General features: G+C 46.7%; 1 protein-coding gene across 2 annotated transcripts in view; it reads left to right on the plus strand.

Annotated features, from left to right (window-relative positions):
• Positions 1 to 8,202: 8,202 nt before the first annotated feature.
• Ets65a (DNA-binding protein D-ETS-3) overlaps positions 8,203 to 20,266 on the plus strand; it is a 47,179-nt gene continuing 35,115 nt past the window's right edge. The window contains exons 1-2 of one of the 2 annotated variants that reach the window (XM_076766609.1): positions 8,203 to 8,305; positions 12,430 to 12,737. In XM_076766609.1, coding sequence (XP_076622724.1) covers positions 12,443 to 12,737 — 295 coding nt within the window. In that variant the 5' untranslated portion in view covers positions 8,203 to 8,305; positions 12,430 to 12,442. Of the gene's footprint in view, positions 8,306 to 10,390; positions 11,215 to 12,429; positions 12,738 to 20,266 lie in introns of those variants that run through there. The other variant, XM_076766608.1, reaches the window with a different exon arrangement.

A 20,266-nucleotide genomic window follows, 5' to 3' on the forward strand; every position in this document is an offset into this window, starting at 1 on the left:
ACGCCGACCAACGCGCCGACCCAATCAATACTTGCCCACCCCGCATCAGGGGGCGCAGCGTGCGTGCCAGCCGTAGACGCCACCAACGACGCCGGCAGCGTCACGGCGCGTCGCGTCGCAACGTCGCCCTGGGACATCTGTCCGCTCCGCCGGTAGGCTGTAACCCTCCAGACCAACGCGATCGATGGATCCGTGTCCCGGGGTAAACGGTACTCGTAACACTCTGCTCTGTTATCCTGAGGGAAGGGTTGTTCGCCGAGTTTCGTAGGGTTGGACGCGGTAACTGGACCTGGGGCGATCGCGATGTCGCCACCGGTGGCTACACCCGCTCTCTTACGATCGATCATTTTCTATTTTAACAATTTTATCAATTTTTATTTTCGAACCTATCGCGAAATACGATAGCCAAGTCATGCGGGGGAGACCTCGTCTCGCGATAGAACAGGGGCTGGATTTTTTAAGAGTAGTATGCTCTTGAGCGTTCTGTAAAGTACCTAACCTTGCTCGAAAAATTTCTCCACCCCCTTGATCGATCATTTTGCGATCGTCAGCCGTGTTTCTTTTTCGGTAATTAAAATTTCCTAGTAAAAAGGGTTCAAGATGGGGGATATGGGGTGGTGGTTGGGAATCTGGGGTGCACGGAGGGGGAGGCGCTCGACACTTTCGTTGTCGTGGCTCGTTACGGCTGCAGAAACGGTGGGAGTTTTGCCGCCCTGCTAGTCGGCAGCCGCCGTCGGCGGAGATTAATTAACTAGATAACGGTCGGCGGCTGCGAGGGAACGTTGAAAGAGGAGGGCCAACGGCTGCGAAAAGGAGAGGGTCAACACCACGGGGGTGGAACGGCGTGGCCAGCCAAACCATTCTGCGGAATCTCATGACCAGCGATGGACTCAAGACGCCTCGACCGTCGCAAGTTTGCAAGGTCTAACGTTTTTATTACGAATAACTGTATTATTTTCCAGAAAAAGTGATTTATTTATAGTCAGTTCCATCAGTTTCTTTTACACGATGTAAAATTCTTCTAGTATTAAGGAGAAATATTTCTCAAGGGTGGTTTTAACTACTATATCAATTTTCAGATATTTTGAAAAATAACAAACTCATAGACCGCTAGTGGTACACGCGACGTATTAAAAAATACGTTATTTCTAGATCGACGATTATAATATGTAGGTTATATCGTAAAGCTGCGGTTGTTAGTCAAGTATGAAGTGAATAGGAGTTGGAACGAATCTAAACTCGACCTGAACCGAGTGAATAGAATAGACTCACAAATGGGACACTTGTCCATCATCGACACCCTTTTCATACTTTCGAGAGTTGACCTACTTTTGATCGTGGATTACGAAAGTTGTTTAGTCTTCCATCGAGCTTGGGCTGATCTGATCGATGTATACAGAAATTTTGTATAAATTGCTGCGCGATCACGGAAATAAGTTTCGTAAGCTGTTTTGAAATGAAATTTAGCCAGTAGGAATTAGTCGTCGCGACGGATGGAAGATTTCGAAGAAAGAAGATTCTTAAGGGGTTTTCGAACTGCCTAAAGCAGGAAAGTCATCAAGATAAGCACGGTGGTAGACGTGTGAATCTTTCTAATGCAAAAGTTGCCGAGAAATCTCCTCCGGAGTGATTGGTGGATCTTTCGTTTAGGACGATTTGAACCTTCTCGGCAACTTGTGCGAAACGAAGGGAGAATTTGCGACGGAACGAGAGAGAATTGAACGGCCATCGCTAGCCATGACACGGGGGTTTTGGTCTCGGACGGCCGACTCCAGGCGTATATCGACTGTGTCGCCTCATCTACAAGTCAATCAGGCTCGCGTGCCAGCGACTCGTGAAGGCGGCCTGTACACGTAAGTAAGTAGCCCGCTGGCCAGCCAGCCACCGTGCAATATACCTGTGCCTATACCTAATACGACCGCCGACACGGCCACCTTTATGCCGGGTATGCAAGTATAATGCGCCGCTGCATATATGAATGCTTATGGTAATCCGCGCGCGGCAGCCTCGTTTCGACGTTGGCCCGGATGCCTGGTAGATAGACCGCGGCCATTGTTATCGGTACGTGTGCCCGACGGCGCTTTTCCTATCGGCCACGGGGTTACACTCGATCACCGGCCAGCCCCTAATTTTTTCCCTCTCGAACCTACAATTACGACAAACTTACCGTACCGCTCGGTTTAGTAAAATACTTTGCGCCTCGGATAAGTGAAACGACGGGGTACTACGGTTATGGTAGCACAGTTGCCGTAACAAAAATTGCACTATAACGGTCAACACTTAGGACTCGACGCGATGGAAATTTTCGGTTCGATCCAAGTTGTCGAGAACGGATGGTCGTAATCCATGGGTTCTGAGAGCCGCATGGTTCGAACCCATGACTCGAGTCCATCGTCGAGCAACCGTGTGGTGGGCTGTCTACGTACAGACGAGCGATCATATCGGGTCGTTAACTGATATTAATAGCAGGGCGCGGTGAACGCTCCTACTCTCTCTCCCTTCCATTCAACTGTCCCACCTAAGGGACCCTTTGCCCTAATTGTAACAAATTAAATCACGCGATATCGACGATTCCCTCGGGTGAGATCTACGCGCGGCAGAAGCGTGCCGCGATTGTGCACGCCTTTTCAACGCTTTATCGTACGTTGTTTCCAATTAACCGACCCGGGATCCACTGCGAGCCGACGCGTGTACGAAGATCGGGGCCTCCATTTTAAGCAGAGAGGAAGATGCAATCGCCTCCTCCATCTTCCACTTGCGAGTACAGGCTTCCCCTACTCTTTATACTGTGTATAATTTCATTTTCAAATACTCGAATAAAGTAAATAAGCAGAGTAGAGACTGTCCGAATAATTTCATTTTCGAACAAACGAATATTTGAATATTATTGAAATATCGAAACTCGATTTCTCTTCGGAAGAATCCATTTACTCGTCGCGCCGTGCGTTGGAAGAAATTATTTGGTAGAACGTCGCTGGGATTTATAAGCATGGGAATAAACTCTTTTTAATATGCAGCACTAACCTGTTGAATGCATTGTGTTCGTGACAAGCAGTGATTACATTTGTTCTCCGGAGTTAGATACATTTTTTATCATTCCAACGATCGTGTTACCGATGATAACCGCGTTAACCGCTGCTCGGGATCGTTGTAGATCAAGGCTGCTCTAATATATTACTCTCTGGTCCCGCAGGTAACTCCGCGGAACAACCACGAAAAGAATAACAAAAGCGAAGCCCGGATACTCGTAACTGCAATCGAGTAATCCGTCACCTTTGCTGTTCCGTTTGTTTCTTCGTTGGTCGCGTGAAATATATCGACGAAACGGAAAATATTATATAATGAAAACTTTAGACTGCCTTAACAAACAAGTTTAAACGATTAGAAGAATATTTAAAAAGTAATTTAATCGTCGTGTTAATAGAGGCGCGAGCAATTATAATTTAATATATAACAAATTTTGTTTGACCAAAACTGTACTTGTTAATTTTATAATAGATCCAATGTTTCGTGTTGTTTGTTTTTCGAAAGAATTCAGTGCCTGATATCGAAGAAGGAGTTGCGAGAGTTCGGTTGAGAAAGAAAGAAAGTCGATGCGTTAGGAGCGTGGAAAGCCGCGAGAATAGAAGGAAGATGGAAAAAGAATAAAAAGGGGGGTAGAAACTAAAAAGTATGGTAGCGGAGACGACTTTTGATATTTCCTGCCCTTACCATTAGCCAAGCACGGGACTTGAGCCGGGGCGAGGGTGGTTCGGTGGATGCGAGGAAAGCCTCAGGAAGCTCTAACTCACCGGCGAGGGGGCGAGCCACCCCGTTCAACCGAGCCAGCCCCTGCCATTAACATTAACCGAGCACATACAGGGTGTTTGCAATGGCATTATCGATCGACCCGGTGAAAAAAGACCAGCGAATCGAGCACTTTGTACGATACGTGCAGGAAACGCCTAGTTTACATTCACGAAACCCAGCTAAATGCCGATAGACTCGTTTTCGGGTTACCGTCCACTTGGACGTCGGTCGTTCCTGATAACTGCCAACAATTCGGAACACCGTGATTCCACTGGGAATATTTTCTATCGGGCTGATTACGCCGAAAACTACCCTCGAAACGATCACTTTATTTTTCCACCACCTTCCAAGTCCTCTACAGTCATTTAAACTTTATTACGAGACAAAGAATTCTTGTCGCGCATTAAAATTATAAATTTGAACGGTGTTGACCGGAATATGTCGCACAACACGTGTGACAAATGACGTTATCGTACTAGTTTCAACTATTTATCAACGCAGTCAAAGTTAATTGGCGGTCTAAATAAAGTAGCCTTAACCTATAATTATACACCAGTGGTTTTCAAACTTTATCAAAGGCGATATTTGTAGAATTTTCTTGGATCAAGATTCTATTTTTGGGGCATTTATTGTGCAAGATAAGCACAATTTTCGAATATTTCCTCGCAATTAAATATTTACGCTAGTTGAAACAAATAATTCCGAGGACTGGAAATATAAAGAAATTTGTCTTTTGGAACGTTTATGGTAGAATAGTCCCTTAATTGTTTTTCGAATCGTCCTGGAAAAGACTTTTCCCCATCACCGTGGGTAATCGATTGATCAGGATCAAGGACGGGGACTGAATAATTTTCGTTGTTCCGTCAACTCCCCTCTCTGGTCAGCGTACGTTTCCTGTGGAAATCATGAGCCATGTCTACCAGTAGCTTCTCGTTGATGCGTGAAGCTTCCGATCGCGTAGCAAGGAGCGGTGTCAATCGTGCGAGAAACATCAAACCTTTTGTGTCCCGACGGCCGAGTGCATTCTTGTGTCCGAATTCGGTGGATCCGTGCTCTTTCCGGCCCCAACGAGCGTGAATCGTTACGCGTTGCCCGGAACACTCGCGGAGTCCTCTCCCAAAGGTTCGTTCTAATTGCGACCATTCGAACGAGAAATAAAACTGCACCGACCACCGATCAGTTTCAACCCGCGGCCATTTTGTGTCACGCGATGCGCCAAACAAATTCCAACGTAGATAATAATAATTATCTTTATTATAATGACCTGCTTGAATTCCTCGTCGAAGCATCCCTAACAACAGGCAACCTCAGGCATGAAAATTCAATATTTCTGATAATTATATCTCGAAAACCAAGAATGGAAGAGCGGAAGAAGACAAATCGTTGAAATTATTTCGTCCGTGTACACGGAATTCTATGGCGGTCGAAAATCGAGGAGAATAAGGCGCGCAGAAATTTGTAGATATCGGTGGCGAGTTAATCATATTCCCAGGACGGGTCGTGCATTCGATTAATATATCAATGGTATCGCGCGATCTTTATGCAAGGTCACGGTGCATGTGCGCTAGGACGTTACACCGGGTATCTGCTAGTACGAAAATTTATCTGATCCACGGCGTGCGGTAACAACGGGGGCGCGACACGTCGGACACGTGGCCGGGGGCACGATTTTCAAAGGGTAGCCTGGCCAGCCGCCGCGCCGGTGTATATTCATACGCGTCGCGATAACAATATATCGTTATCGTCGTATTCGTTAACCAAACTGATCGACGTGAACTCGCCGATGCCATCGACACCGCTGGACCCAGGGAACGCCGCGCCACGCCACGCCGGTTTCATCGTCGAGATCGCGTTACCCTCGCACACGGGACAAAGTCAGACCTCGAGGCCCGATTGTTTCGTCCACCGTAGATCGAACGATACCGTTACAACAGAAATAATTTAGGACTTACGACCAGGGACGTACATCGAAACGCTCTCATGAGAACAATTGGGAGATCAACAAAAATCATGTCGAGAACTTGCTAACATCAAAGAGTAAAACGAAAACTGCCTTTAGTTTATTTTTTTTAAAACGATCCATCGCAATGTTTTAAAATAGTTATCTGTAACTGTCGAAGAATCTAGATAGCGACCAAAGAAGAGTACACCTCGATGACTGTTGCACAAGTTGTCATGGGTTTGCAATGGTGTTTAAAGTAATTTTACGAGCGAGCAAAGCGGTCTGCTGGAATCGGGGTCTGCAGCTCTTATCTCAGCCACATGGTAATCGCCTCTCAGCAACGATCTACGCAAATCAAGATTATGATAATCATAACCTTCCTGTCGCGTCCAAACTAGGTCAGAGTCAACTTGATCCTTTTTGTTACGTATCAGAGACAACAAGACGGACCAAAAGACACCATTGACCGAAACGCCGCGAAGCCACAAGTTTCGAACGACGGATAAATGGACAAAAATCACAGGAAAGCGACTTTCGTGTTCATAAACAGCGATCAAAGACTTAATCGTTCTTATAGTCTTGACTCGATGCCAACGTTCCGCGAAACACTCGCGAGATTGCATCGAACTTTCGGATTCGTATTGTTGAGAAAAGCTCTTTCCATAATATACTCGACGCTGCCGTCTACCTCCCTGTGCAAGTAATAACAGTATACCGAAAGGGGAAACAAATAACCGTCGTCTATTTTTACGACAATCGGGAAAAGAATTCATATTTTCCAACTATCGGGAAACGTCCCTTAAATATACCAGTAACGAGACCGGTTTTTCGCTAAATTAGTTACGGAAAGTATGCTAAACACAGCAGCCAGAATATTCGATGTCTTGTACCGTTATCAGGGGATGTAAAAGATGTTGAAAGTTTAGGTCATTTTTTATATATATATATAATAGAATAGACAGTTGTATCTTCGGTTTAAGTTGTTTTGAAACTGTTGCAAGAAAAAGGTAAGAATGGTCGGTGTTAACCATTAGCGTGCGGGGTCAAGACAATGTTTTTATCAAGATATTGCGTAACTATGAAATCATTTATTATTCGTAGCTGTTGCTGCTCGCGTATTGATATAATTTTCGAAAGATCGAGTCGTTGGGTTTTCTACGAGAAAAAAGAAAAATTCGAGCAGACTAAAAAAGCGAAAACTCGTTAAAGTTTCCCCTGCATCGACTCTGAACGGTAAACCGCGACCAGAGAAACGATACATATAATCGTCTCCATCGTCTTGACTGGATGCCAAGGTTCCGCGAGATGTTCGTGAGAATGCATCGAGGTTGGAAGCGTTGAAAAACGAGGGAAAAACGCGAAACCGCAACAGACAGGGAACAGGGCGGGAATTTAGCGGTCCCGTCGAGTACCAGAACCGAACGAGAGAACGCGGATAATTTCTATATGCCTGGCATCAATAATGCCGAAAACACACAACGGAACACCGCGCGACGTTCCGAGCGGAAAGGAAAGCTTTCTGCCGGTTCCCACCTACACAAAGGGCCGTCGAGTGCGCCTCGAAGGGCGGAGGATGCCAGAGGGCGAGAAAGAGACTATCCGCGCATAGAGCCGGGGGAACACAGCCGCGGAAAGACAGAAAACAACGACGTACTCGGAAAAAGAAGGAACCCGCGAGGAAGTGAATGAGCGAGGAGGAGCCGGGATCACCGGGTCAGAACGAGAGAAGAGGGTTTTCTAGGGTAGGCTGTCGGTCGAACGGAGACACGGTGTAGCCGAGGAAAGTCAGAAACGCGCGCGAAACAGGGCGAAAAAGAGGAGTCTAGGCCGGAGGGTCGGAGCAAGAGGGATAATCGGGGCTCGAAGGAAGGCGAACGAGGATGAAGAGACGCCGGGAGGCCGAAGGGGCGAAGAACAAGGGAGACAGAGAGAGGGCTAGACGCAGAAAGGGAGAGGAAAGATCCACCCTGGTGGATGATCCCGCCTCTAAGGAGCCAGAGCCCTGGATGGGGGGTTAGCAACCAACCCTCCTACCTCCACCGCCGCCATCTCCACCCTCTGTCCCGGCGTCCCGGCGTCCCGGCGCAGGCTCCGATACAGCCAATCGTCGGACCGCGACTGATAACGACGCTGCCAAATGTGCGTCCGTCGCATCGCGGCCGAGTTCGCCACGGCGGTGGTCCACGCGCCGACAAGCTCGTTTATATCCCCGCTATAATCCCGCGGATAACCGGCGGCCGTCCGACCGGGAACTCGCCGTTTACACGGGGCGTCGTACGTCTCCGATCCGTCGTGCATCCTCCGGTTTACCTCTACACCTCGATCGATTGTTTCTTTTTTTTTATTCTCCGTTTGATCGAGGCACGAGTACTTCGAGACGGGGGTAGTTGCCGATCCGTCGATCGGACGCGAAGTGAGCACGAGGGGGAGGACGAGGAGGAGCTGGAGGAGGAGGAGGAGGAGGAGGAGGCGGAGGACCGTGACGGAACGATCGCGACTCGAGGAATCCGCCCGATCGACGAACTGGATCTGACAGTACTGGATAAAGGCTACACGCAGGCCCCCGCATTGACGGTAAGTTGGGCCCGATTTCCTGCAATGGAACAAGGCTTTCCTTAACACTTTCATTGCCACGTCATACATGGCTGACAGGATTTACCATTATGGAAGTAGAAAAATTCATTCACGATTCGAAACGTCGAGGGAATACAATTTTCGATTTCGATTTTACCAAGGTTACAAAAATAAGTACCGAAACAAACTTTAGGTTATGTAGTTTACGATGGACAGGAATCAAAATTTCAGTTTTTATCTGACAGTGAACGTGTTAATCCTCGTTTCTCGATGACCGAGTAAGGGAACGTGTCAAATGTCTTAAAACACTGTGGACTCTTCTGTTACGATACTGTTTTTATATAACGTCGTACAATCTTCTAATACATAGAAATATGTAAATCCCGGGATTTCATACGCAGCCGTCTAATGTTATGCCTTTATCGATGACAGCAATTTATAAAAGATATTTCAACTGCCATAACTTTGTGAAAAAGAATCGTACAGGAGTGTATCTAGGCTCGTTTCAACGGGCAAAGTTTCTATTTTCCCTTTACCGTCTGTGCTTTCGATAGACCATTGTTCTCGTAGGCTTTGTCTAATACTTGAACCGCTTCGGTCTAAGAAATTTCGTCGAAAATTCGAGTCAAACTTTGATCTAAATCTTTTTGGGCACAAAAATTTGCCCTCTTCTTTTAATGTTTTTACGTCCACGGTGTTGTTTCCACGTGTTCATTCCACGCTCCGTACCCTCCTCTAACAGGAAATTTAACGTCTTCTGCGCGAACGTAAAAATTGATAAACTTGCCAGCGAATACACATGCTTACTGTATAGCGATCCAGTGCAACAACGTGACGAAATATTGCCAAATTCAGGAACGGGAGCCAATAATTTCATTACCGCTAAAGGGCACCACGAACTTTCAACAATATAGATCGATATTTACGATCAAGATCATGGTGGCCGTCGAAGAATACCAGCCAGAATGATTTAGAGCCGCGACGGTCGAACTGGTCGCGCGTTTATCGCTACCAACTTTCGAATAACCGCGAAATAAAAACGCGCTCGGTTATCATCGTTCCACCCCCGACCCACGCGTTCTGCGTCTATGTTACAACGTCCACACGCATGTTTCGCGAATTAACCACAACAGCGCCTATCTTCAACGCTAAATTACCGCCCGCGTCCACAATTTTTCCCGCCGTTTCTTTTATCGCTCTGCGTTCCCGTTATTCATATTTTTTTTTTAACGCCCCGTAAATTCTACACAACCGCGTTCATCGTCCGCTGTAATCAAGGTATTTCTTCAAAGGTACTTTCAAGGTAACAAATTAAATAAAATTTAACAATTTCTCCTAGCTTTAACGCTCACCGAAATATTATGTTCACAGCATTGTGCTGAAATTTGAGATATTGGCAATTTTGTATGTTTGTGTTCTCTCTCAGAAAAATCTTAAACATCATCCTACGTTGAACGCCACAAACTAGGCAACCAAGTGTTCGTTTATCTGCTTGTTTTTCTCATAAAACGGACGCGTGTTCGAAAGGAAATTTCAAGATTTATATGCGTAAAAATTGATAATCTTGTTTGTGTTCTTCTTCTTGGGAATATCTAGTTACCTTGTAACAGCATTTTTGTTATTAAAGTATTCCAGTTTCCAGAAGAAGATCGCCTCGTTCGGTTAATATCAGTGATCGCTTCGATCTCTTCTTTTTCCTCCTTCGTTAATCGTTTGTCGTGTATCGGGTGTGCTTCTTTATCTCGAGTACTTGTTCTTGTTTTGGAAATTGTAAAAAACTTTGTTTCCGAAAACTGTTCGGGGGCCCAGGATCCCCAGGAAAGCAGGGATCAGACGGACTAGGTCCGATCCGAATGAAAATCCACCAAGATACGCGTTAGCGTTTTCTCCCTCTTTCGCACGGGACCGCGCGGCCACGTCGTCCGCGACAGTGCATTTAAACAGTGTGTGTAGGTACATACGAGAGAGTTTAGACGAGGTAGGCAGAGGGGTTTCCGGCGAGCGTTAACAGAGTAACAGAGTGATGTAATGAGGCCCGGAAGCAGGCAATTTGCTGGCCGCGGCGGCCGCAGTTGCGCGAGACAACCTGCCCGGAGTACCTTCTTCTTGATATCGGGTCCAGACTCCTCCGGATCGGTTATCCGACGATCCCGTGTCGCGTTCCAGGCGATCTCGTCATTTTCAACAACCCCCGGCGGAATCGACGGATACACGCACCAACCATGACGATTCAATGAAAATTGGAAAGATGGCTCGTCTCCCGATTCGTTCGTCCAAGACCATTCGATGCACGAAGAAAGGGTTAAAGTGCAAGACTTGAAATAATAAATATCGCAAGATAAACGGAAGATTTCGACTTGGGAGGAGAAGGAGGAGCGTAAGAAGAATATCGAACGAGTCTTGATTCGAATCGATCGTCGATGCTGACGAGGTGGGCGGATCCAGCGCCGATCGAGGCTCGATCTTTTAGTGCAAACGAGTCGAATTCTTGTAAATCGGTGGAAAAATTGCCGAGGAAAGGACCTAGCGTTGGAATAGAGTGACAATCGCGACGAGAGTCATTAAGTACCCGGGTCTCGTTGACGGGACGCGGAAACCGTATACTTGCGGCCCGCCGGAGGTGCACCGTGATTATGCGACAGTTTTGTGAACGTGATTAAATTGACCTCGATACATTGTGGACATCCGCGCGTATCTGCTCAGTGCATTATTCCGCGACTGTTTTGCTCGTTTCGAGCGAATGACGCGAACGACGATGACGGCTGTGGGATCGGGGGGATCCTGAACGAGTCCTGGGGGACCAGATCGTCGCGACGCGGTCTCGCGAATATCCAGGGACGATCGATGATCGGCGTGGTCGGCGTTCAGCTCGCGTTTTATCGTGGAAATCGTCGCAGCGACAGCGGCAGGTAAAACCAGTGCCTTCTTCTTTCGAAAATTAACGCTTTATCCGGTAAATTTTCAGGGTTTTTCTATTTTTTATATGTACAGTTAACACTGTCCTCCGACCTTTCTCTATCCACCTACGTACAAATATGCTATTTGCTTCGTTAAACTTTGCAAGATATTTCGAAAATTAAATAGGAATGGACTCGAATAAAATTTTTCGTGATTCATGCTGTCGATATCGGAGCACCGTTTGGCGTCGGAGAACTTGGAGGCAGCGTCGATAAAATGTAGATCGGCAGGCAGATGCACGACGAACGCCTAAATTACGGACAGATCGATTACGAGTTCCCGGTTGTTACGTGCACGTAATCTGCCTCCAGTTAGTCGTTAATTCGCCGATATCTCCTCGGGCGATTCCTCCACGCGACGATCGCGACGACCTGCTAGACACCGAGCCGCTGCGCTGGAGACATTGAAAACCGCTCCAGGATGGTCGCTCGTATATGTTACATCAAGGGTTTTAAACATCCGTCGCTTATCAATTCGCAATCTCGTCAAGAACACGTGTTCGGTAGCAGCAGTTTCTTTCTTTCTGTTATTCGTAAACGGGACGAACCTTGTAGCATGACAGTATACAGGGTGTCTCGATGTATTCACCATAAACTTATCAAGTTCTATCATTCGAAAGAATTTCTAACATTATTCCTCTCGAGTGGTTTCTTTTCGTCCCGATGGTTCGTTTTATGTTATAGATTGTTGTTGATCGTATTTCCTGTAGAAGTCAACTTCTCCGTAATGTATTCACCCGTCTCGTTCGTAAGCAAGAAACTTTCTTGCGCGCACGCTCATTCGATTTAATTCGATCGTGACTTTACCGGATGCTTCGAGGGTCCTTTAATGATCCTTAACGACACTGCCTACTGTACGCAAGTGCTGTCAAGAGTTTAAAGTAACTCACACTTACTCTGTTAACGCGGTTCATTGCCTATAGATTGTGTTTTTCGCTTTGTGATCCACCGCTGACAGAAAACGAACGACGCGACGCGTGAAAGGATCCGTTCGTCTTGGATTGCAAAACAATTTTCTCAATTTATTTTCAAACGTTCGAGTTACTTTAATCGTTGGTAACCGTAACGTAAACGAGGCAACGTATAGGCATTCTGAAATTTAAAAGGTGCGACCGTGTGACTCCATTTATAGAAATTAATGTGATAATGTGATGTGCCGATTTTCAGGGGCTCTTTGGTGATGTACGACAGCGCTAGCTGTTCGTACGCAGGTGCGCTCGAATTAAAGGGAGCCTCAGGAGCCGGAGCCGGAGCCGGAGCCGCGGCCGCGGCCGTAGGTGTAACCGCGGCCAGCGTCAAACAGGAGAATTGGACGTATCGCGGCATAACCTGCGGTAGCACCTTCCAAAGGCTCAAAGAGAGCGTCGACAAGGCTAAACAGGCGCTCGCCGATCGTGGTGGCTACCTATCCGGAGCTTTCTCGCCTCCGCCACGTGCCAACCCATCCGCCATTTCTCCGACTGCCTCCATCACCGGTGAGTACCTGCATCATCCTGTTGCGAACGCGTATTTAGACCCTTCGTAGATTACCGGTCATCTCTATCAAGTTTGGTATAAGAAAATTGATCGGTGACCAGCAGCGATCGGACTCGGTCAGAACTAATAATCGTCACGCGAGGCCTTTTATGGCGATGTACCATTTGAAAGTAGGGAGTATCGGACACGGAAGAAGGATTTTTCTGGTCGTGGTTGCGAGTCGAGCTGGCGTTAGGCACGCATCGAACTTGGACAAGTTACTCGGCGGAACGATGTTTCTTATGTTAACCGCGAGTCACGCGAGTACGCGTGGAAAAGCACACGCAACTCGATTACGTGCAAGCTCGTGTCGGAGCAAATGATACAGAAGCAGAGGCGTCCGTTATGGAGATAAACCTTTATTCAAACGATTATTCAAATGAAACTTTTATCTGATTTGCCTACTTCTTTCCTTCAGCATTTTTCTTGCCGGTGTTAGCACCCATTCTACCGATCTTAATATACGATTATGTTCCTAACCACGTACCTTCTATGCTCAAAAGAATGCAAAGCTTCTCGATCTACGTCGAATAAGAATAATCAACGATGATTTATCTCTTTCTCTATTTTGTTTCGTTTAGAATTTATTTTATATCGAAGACCGCGACTGGGTGTTTCTTGTGTCGCGTTTCTGAATAGTAAACGCTCGTACGAGTGCCAGAAATCGACCACGATCGAAAGGTTAACGTCGTTCGCCAGCACAATTACACTGACTCACTAATTTTCTCACGGCTTTAACAAATTCAGGGATCTAATCGAACGTTTCGATCTTGACGTTTCTCATGATCGTTCGCGTACGCGGTAATTCTAGCACTTTTCTCACGTTGTTCGTAGTTAATGTTTGCTTGCTCGTGACCAGGTGCTAAGAAACAACGCAGAGTTGCCGACAACGTTACAATTGCGATAAATATTTAATCAGCAATAATTATTACGGAAGACGAGAAAATCTATTTCAACTTATCGAGAGATTTATAAATAGTGGAAACACCCGGTGTTGTCCGCGATAGAAAATATTGTCTAAACGTAGAAATTATTTTACCGTAACCTGATACGCAATTTCTGTTATTTTACTATCCGCAACACAAATAAACAAAATTCCATTACCACCTAATCTCGTATATCTACGAACTATCGATCGTACGACAAATTTGTATGCGACAAAAAAGTTGACAAATTTTATGTGTCGTAACTTTTATGCTATATGTTTTTGCTGTAAAAACAACTGCAAGCGAGATACTGTACGTTTCATTCATCGTACATTCGTACAACTCTGCTTTTTTTATATGGGTTAATATCGATTGTACCGAAAATTTGCATACAACAAAAATGTTTGGAAATTCAATTCACAGCAACTTTTGTCACGAGTGTTTTTGCTTCCGTAATTATGAGCGAACACTTTTGTCTGGAAAGGACTTGGGGTTAAAAAGAAAAGGGCTTATCTTATCGAGTAAAATATTTAAAAATTCAAAGCAAATAGAAATTCCAGCGAGGTCCGTCCAAACGGAATATTCGATTGTCGTTCTCCAGGATCGAAATCAAAGATAGCGGATGACATCGACCTTCTTCCTCGATAAAATGGCGTGGGGAAAAAAAGAAAAACGGGGGGGGAGAAAAGAAGGAAAATCTCGGGCGCGATAATTTGTCAGCACGGTGCCGGTCGCGATACCGGCGCGGCCTGACTGTTGCTCTTCGTTGTCGCCGATTTCCGATTGTTTTTTTAAAGCGCCGGTCGCCGAGGACATTAATTACCCGGCCAGTGTAAATCACGTTATCTACCGCCCACGCCCCCGGCGCGAGAGGGCGGCCATGAGGAGCGAGAGGGCCAAGGGGGGGTATAACACGGTGCACCGATGGGGGGCACGTTGCACGAGGGTTGCAACGCCGCCAACTGAGCAAAACGGTCGTCGACTGCTCTCCACGACCACACCAATATCCTGCTCGTTCCTCGGAAATTTATCGGTCGCTGGCTGAAAACTTTGCGCGCCACACTCGAACGTTTACCATCTTTCTGCCAGCTCCCGTCGCTTTTCAGAAGGACGGATTGCCGACCCGAGAATTCCTCTCCAACTTTTCTCCGAAAACAGAACGATATTTTTGATATTACAGAAATCTAGCGATCCTAGGAGATTTAATTCGACGAACAAACACTGTAAATTATCGAACGAGAGAACACTTATTCGTTCAAGGAAATCTCACATTACCATTTTCTCCAAGTATTTGATTTTATAATATTTTCTATAAGAAATCTACCCTCTAGTACACAGGGTGTTTGGTCACCCTTGGGAAAAATTTTAACGGGGGATTCTAGAGGCCAAAATAAGACGAAAATCAAGACTACCAATTTCTTGATGAAGGCTTCCTTAAACAGTTATTAACGTTTAAAGTTCCGACCGTACTGAATTTTTTTCTCGAAAATGCGCAAGATTTCGGGGTATGTCTATTCACCAAAAATGATTGTAATTGACCCCCGCAACCGAAAATAATTTTTCCAGAACGATTTGAAATTTTTGAATGTAATTGTTAATAACTTTTTGACGAAGCCTCCATCAGCAATTTGTATTCTTGATTATCGTCTTATTTAAAATTTTTCCCAGGGGTGTCCGAACACCCTGGATATCGATTCATTCAAGAGTAACATTTTCACTTGATCCGTCTTAAATATTTAATTCCCCAATATTTGTTGGAAAGGGTGTCTTCTATTCGTTGACAAGTTCTGTTTATCCAGATAAGAATTTAAACCGTCTCGGTTGTGGGAGGACGGGAGACCGTCTCGAGTGGCCGAAAAGTTTTCACGAGAGATCGTCGGTCCTCGCGCAAGATGGTGGGTCGATGATGGCGGCGTAGTCGCGAAAATGTGGATGACAAGGGAGGAGGAGCGGTTAGGGGTTAGCCGGGAACGTATCCATGACGACCGACCGCCCCGCGAATCGCCACCCTCCGAGATCCCGGATGCACCCCTCGGCATCCCAGCATCCCTCCGGTTCTCAACCCTCTGCAGCCCTCCAGGGCTCGAGGTTGACTCTATCTGTTCGTATCTGCGGCCTTTGGCGTACGACGGTGCTCGGCTACTTAAATTTTAAGTCCGGGACCGTTTCGTGCCGAGGATCTATACGCGCTCTGCTACCTGACCATAATTCTGCTCGAGTTTCGGAGCCTCTGACAATGGGGGAAATCCACCCCCGGGTGAAATTGTAGCGTTGGTTAACCTCTCGGAGAAAATTTACCGTTTAGATGGAACAAAAAGGAACCGGTCAGGAGGTAACGAAATCGGGCTTAGATTTCCACGGACCATTTCCGACGGTTAATCCGAAACTAATATCTTGGAAATTTGATCGCAATAGTCACCGTAGTCTCGCGAAATTTACGAATCCTTACGTAATAAATCTGGTTTAAAACGATTTTGAAACTCATCGTGAGTTTCCAGAGCCGGCCACTGGTGAGCAACGTGGCAACGAACGCGTTAAACGGACTTGGTTTCGTATTCGATCGGTCCATTACATATCGGATATTGTGTCAGCGTGTCCGAGGGCGGTGCATGTATTTAATGTTTGCCGGTCGAGCACCATCCCGCCTTGTTTGCGCTGGTAATTGATGTTTGACAAAATGAGGTGACGCGCATGCCGACAACGTGTTGTTTGCCGGGGCTCACGGTGGTTAGCCCTTTTAAGGTTCACAGGGCTTACGTTCGATCGTACACGCTCGACCGAACTAGGCCCGAGGCCACGGGACACTTACACGGGGTGTATCTAGCTAAAGGGGCCATTTTATCTACACCCCCGTTCCCCCACAAACGATAGAAATTAATGAAATAGTTATTACAGTTTCGTACAGAATAGATCGAAACTGTTTAAATCTAGAAAAGCTGTTGTATTTTTTACCCAATTACAAAAATATAAAAGCGATTATTTAACGCGGTATAGTACTGGTTCCTCGAGGAGGGCCACGTTCTTCGGTAGTTCCGTAACGCCAAGGTGAACAAATTTTCTATAAGAGTAATCACTTTTCTGTCGATCGTTTAGCGTGACGAACACGTCGAAGAACACGTGTTAAGTGACACGGGATAAGAACGATAGGTCATCCGGCGATACAGAACCCGGGCAATTAAAGCTCGGAAGAGTATCGCCTTGAACACTTTCGTACCCTCGACCGGAAAACGTCAGTACGCCTACACTTTATGTGACCGAGGGTAATGTTACCTCTCATCTGTCTAATTGCATGGAACGGGGTACCTCGCGAGACAAACGATGCAACATAAAAGAGCTCGCCTCGCACCCTTTGCACCAATTTCACGTGCCTAGCGTCGCCTGAAAGACAGGATGCAACGCGTCGCATTGTACGCGCAAAAGTGGAACGGCCTCCACGGAACGTTTACAGCAAAAAGGTCGTTAGATTTTCGAAAAAGAGTCTCCTCAAATTGTACGTGTAAAACAATATGGCGGGAGCGTCGAAAATTTTACGGAAAATTTCAATCGATCGTATTCTAATATGGAACCATATTTGATATACATACGTATGTAATATTAAAAGACGTAGGAACAAATTGGCAATCAGATCGATAATTTTCGGTTTCTGTTGCGTACGATTATTTCTCTACCGCCACTTTTACCTTCGTATTGGGTTTCAAAATCTCACGTGTGCCGTGCAAACCATAGGCTACGGAACGAGGAAGGGTGGCTGTCGACGGGGCGAAGTTGACGGGCCAAGGGTTAATGTTTCCTGACACGAGGAACCAGTCACTGAAAGCCACGAGTTCGATCAATTAATCGCGCTGGATTTGCCAAGACTCACCCTGTATGCGCCTCTTCCTCGAGAAGGGAGGATCACGGTGACCAAGACGCGTTGATAATTGCCGGTATCGGTTAACCCACCGAGGTTGGGGGTGGTTATGGGGTCTCGAGCAGCCCTCGGACTCGGGTTCAACCAACCCCCACGGTGTGATCCCTTTTGCCCTTCGTCCGGGAACCTTTGCGCGCCCCTTCGCTTCCGCCACCAGCAACTACGACTGGTAGCCCTAGTCACCCTCGTTCCCAGCCTCAAGGGGTGACTAAGGTTCAGAGGATCGTAACTGTCTTGCCTGTAAAAAATGGAAAGAATACATTAAAGAAATTCGGGGACGCCGCTCGGATGACCCCGGATATCCGCCTAGCGGACCCTCCAGGATAGAATCGAAGACCTCAAGTGCGAATTCTTGTCGAGATTATCGGATTTGTTGCTCCGCGCTGAACATACATCCTGCATTATATCTTCTAATATTACGATGCAAATATTTCATAATTATTTTAATATAGAGATAGAAATCTGGTCAAGTTTGTTCTCCGACGTTTAACGAGTTTGAAAGCATAGGTTGTCGAAAGTAGCTTAAACAGCTTATTAACCAAAACTCTAAAAATCACATAAAGAAACCCCAACTACGACTAGACCAAACGTTCCCAATCACCCGATAATATATCATTTACCGAGTGTAACCGTTGTCCTACGTCCCAACTTGCACCCAATCGATTATAATTCCACGAAAGAACCAGCAATCGTCGTGGAAAAACAAATGCCGACGTTAGAAAACCAGTCCTATACTAGTCTTCCTACTCTGGACTAGTTTTCCCACTGTTGTCCAGCAGCATCCCAGGGACAAAGAAGTCCAGCAATTAAGAAGAATACCGTGGAAAGGGAGTCCCGGGGGACCAGAACTCGAAAAGCAATGATCGATTGGTGCTTTCTCCGTGGCGCGTTCAGGTCGATCGCGCTCGAGCGAATTCCGGGTACCAAGGGGGTCGGTGTGGTGGTTGTGTCTTTCTGTTCTCCTACGGCTCGTTGCAGGCCCCGTGACTAATCATGATAGTTCCGCCCGGGAACGCCGGGGACACACGACTCTCGGTTCCGTTTCCGGCGCGTGCTGCTGCCCTCCTCCCTCCTTCTTCTCCTCGTCCTCGCCCCCTGCGGCTCGCAGGCCACCCTCCCGCGCAATTATTGCGCTTTGCAACAAAGACCGTGGGCGCGGGATCGAAGGGCTGCTTCGTCGCTGGTGCCGTTACCGCCGCCTTATCTTCCTGGTACATCTTCCTCCGCGTTCGTTTCTGTTCCTCGTTCCTTTTCCCTGGGCTTCTTTCTTCTCCTGTCACCGGCCTCCGTGCAATACTACCCCCCCATTACCGCTATCTTGCTCGGCTGATTCCTCCAAACCCCTCTCTATCTCGCTGGCTTTAACGGCTACGAGTTTTTGCACCGCTACACGGTATTATCGATGTGCTGTTTTCGAATCATTTTTTTTTCTTTTATTTACTTTGTAAGTTGCTTTTCCCCTCGTAAGACGCGGGTACGGTGGCTCTGCCTTTTTGCGGCGTTTGCATACGAACGGGTGTTATTAACGTTTTTATGAAGAACGGCGGGTCTATTAATGGCGAATCTTGGCACGCGGACAGAGCACTCGGTAAACAGTAGATATCGAGCGTGGTTTTTGTCGGTCGATGTTTATATTCCATATTCGTTCGTTAATATTAGATTATGTCGTTTGGATTCCAGCCTCGATATTCGCGTTGCACCGTCCGCGTATCTAGCGAATTTCCTTGAATCATATATCTCCGTACGTTATCCAATAGGATCCGAGTTTTACACGTGTCCACATAACTCGAGCTTATGCACGATCGTACGTGTCGCGGACGCGGCCGCTCGCCGTGCAGCCGCTTGGCCTGTCATTATTCATCCTCGCGCGACCTATGGCCCACCCAGTCGACGTCGTGAAATAACCTCGTTAAGTCGCTAACTCGCCACGGCTACGTGCGAGAGTGCGAAGGTGGAACCGGAGCCGCTCCAAGGACGAAAACAAGAAATAAAAAGAGCAAATGGGGCCGAACGAGCGAAGAAAAGGGTGAGAAAAAGGAGAACCGGCCCGTCCACGTGACTCGACGGAAGTCCGAGCGAGAACGTTCGCCTGTTTCGTTCTTTCGACGACCCGCCATTATAGTAAATCTTGTATTTTATCGACGGCAGGGGACGGGTGGTTCGAGTCAGTTTCGTGCGGTGACTATGTTCAAGGTTTCAGGATCGAATTACGCCGAGGGTGCAGGGTGGGCCGAATACAACGATACCGCTGGCTATGAATATCATCAAATATGGCCGCAATATTTGTTGTTGTTCGCTTGCTCGAGCCGTACGTGACATTTGTATTCGGTAGAGCTTTGTAAATCATCGCGGAGATATATGCCTAGTTATATACGCGTTCAAGTTAGTAAAATTTATTATGAAAATTATTGATCGATCGAATAAGAATCATTTTACGCGAAATTCCGCGTCGTTGATACGGCGATGTGTAAAATTAGGAGTCGCGTTCTAACGTTATCTTGACAGAGTAACGAAGGAGGCTGTTAACGATGATCGGTTAAGAAGATCACAGGGAAGCTACCCTCGGTACCAAAGTACTTTGTGCGCCGGCATTTCCCTGCAAGGGGTACGGATCAATACTAAAACCAACGACCAGCTACTAACTACCCCTAAA

The sequence above is a fragment of the Colletes latitarsis genome, chromosome 6 (genome assembly GCF_051014445.1).
Source record: "Colletes latitarsis isolate SP2378_abdomen chromosome 6, iyColLati1, whole genome shotgun sequence".
Lineage (NCBI taxonomy): Eukaryota > Metazoa > Arthropoda > Insecta > Hymenoptera > Colletidae > Colletes > Colletes latitarsis.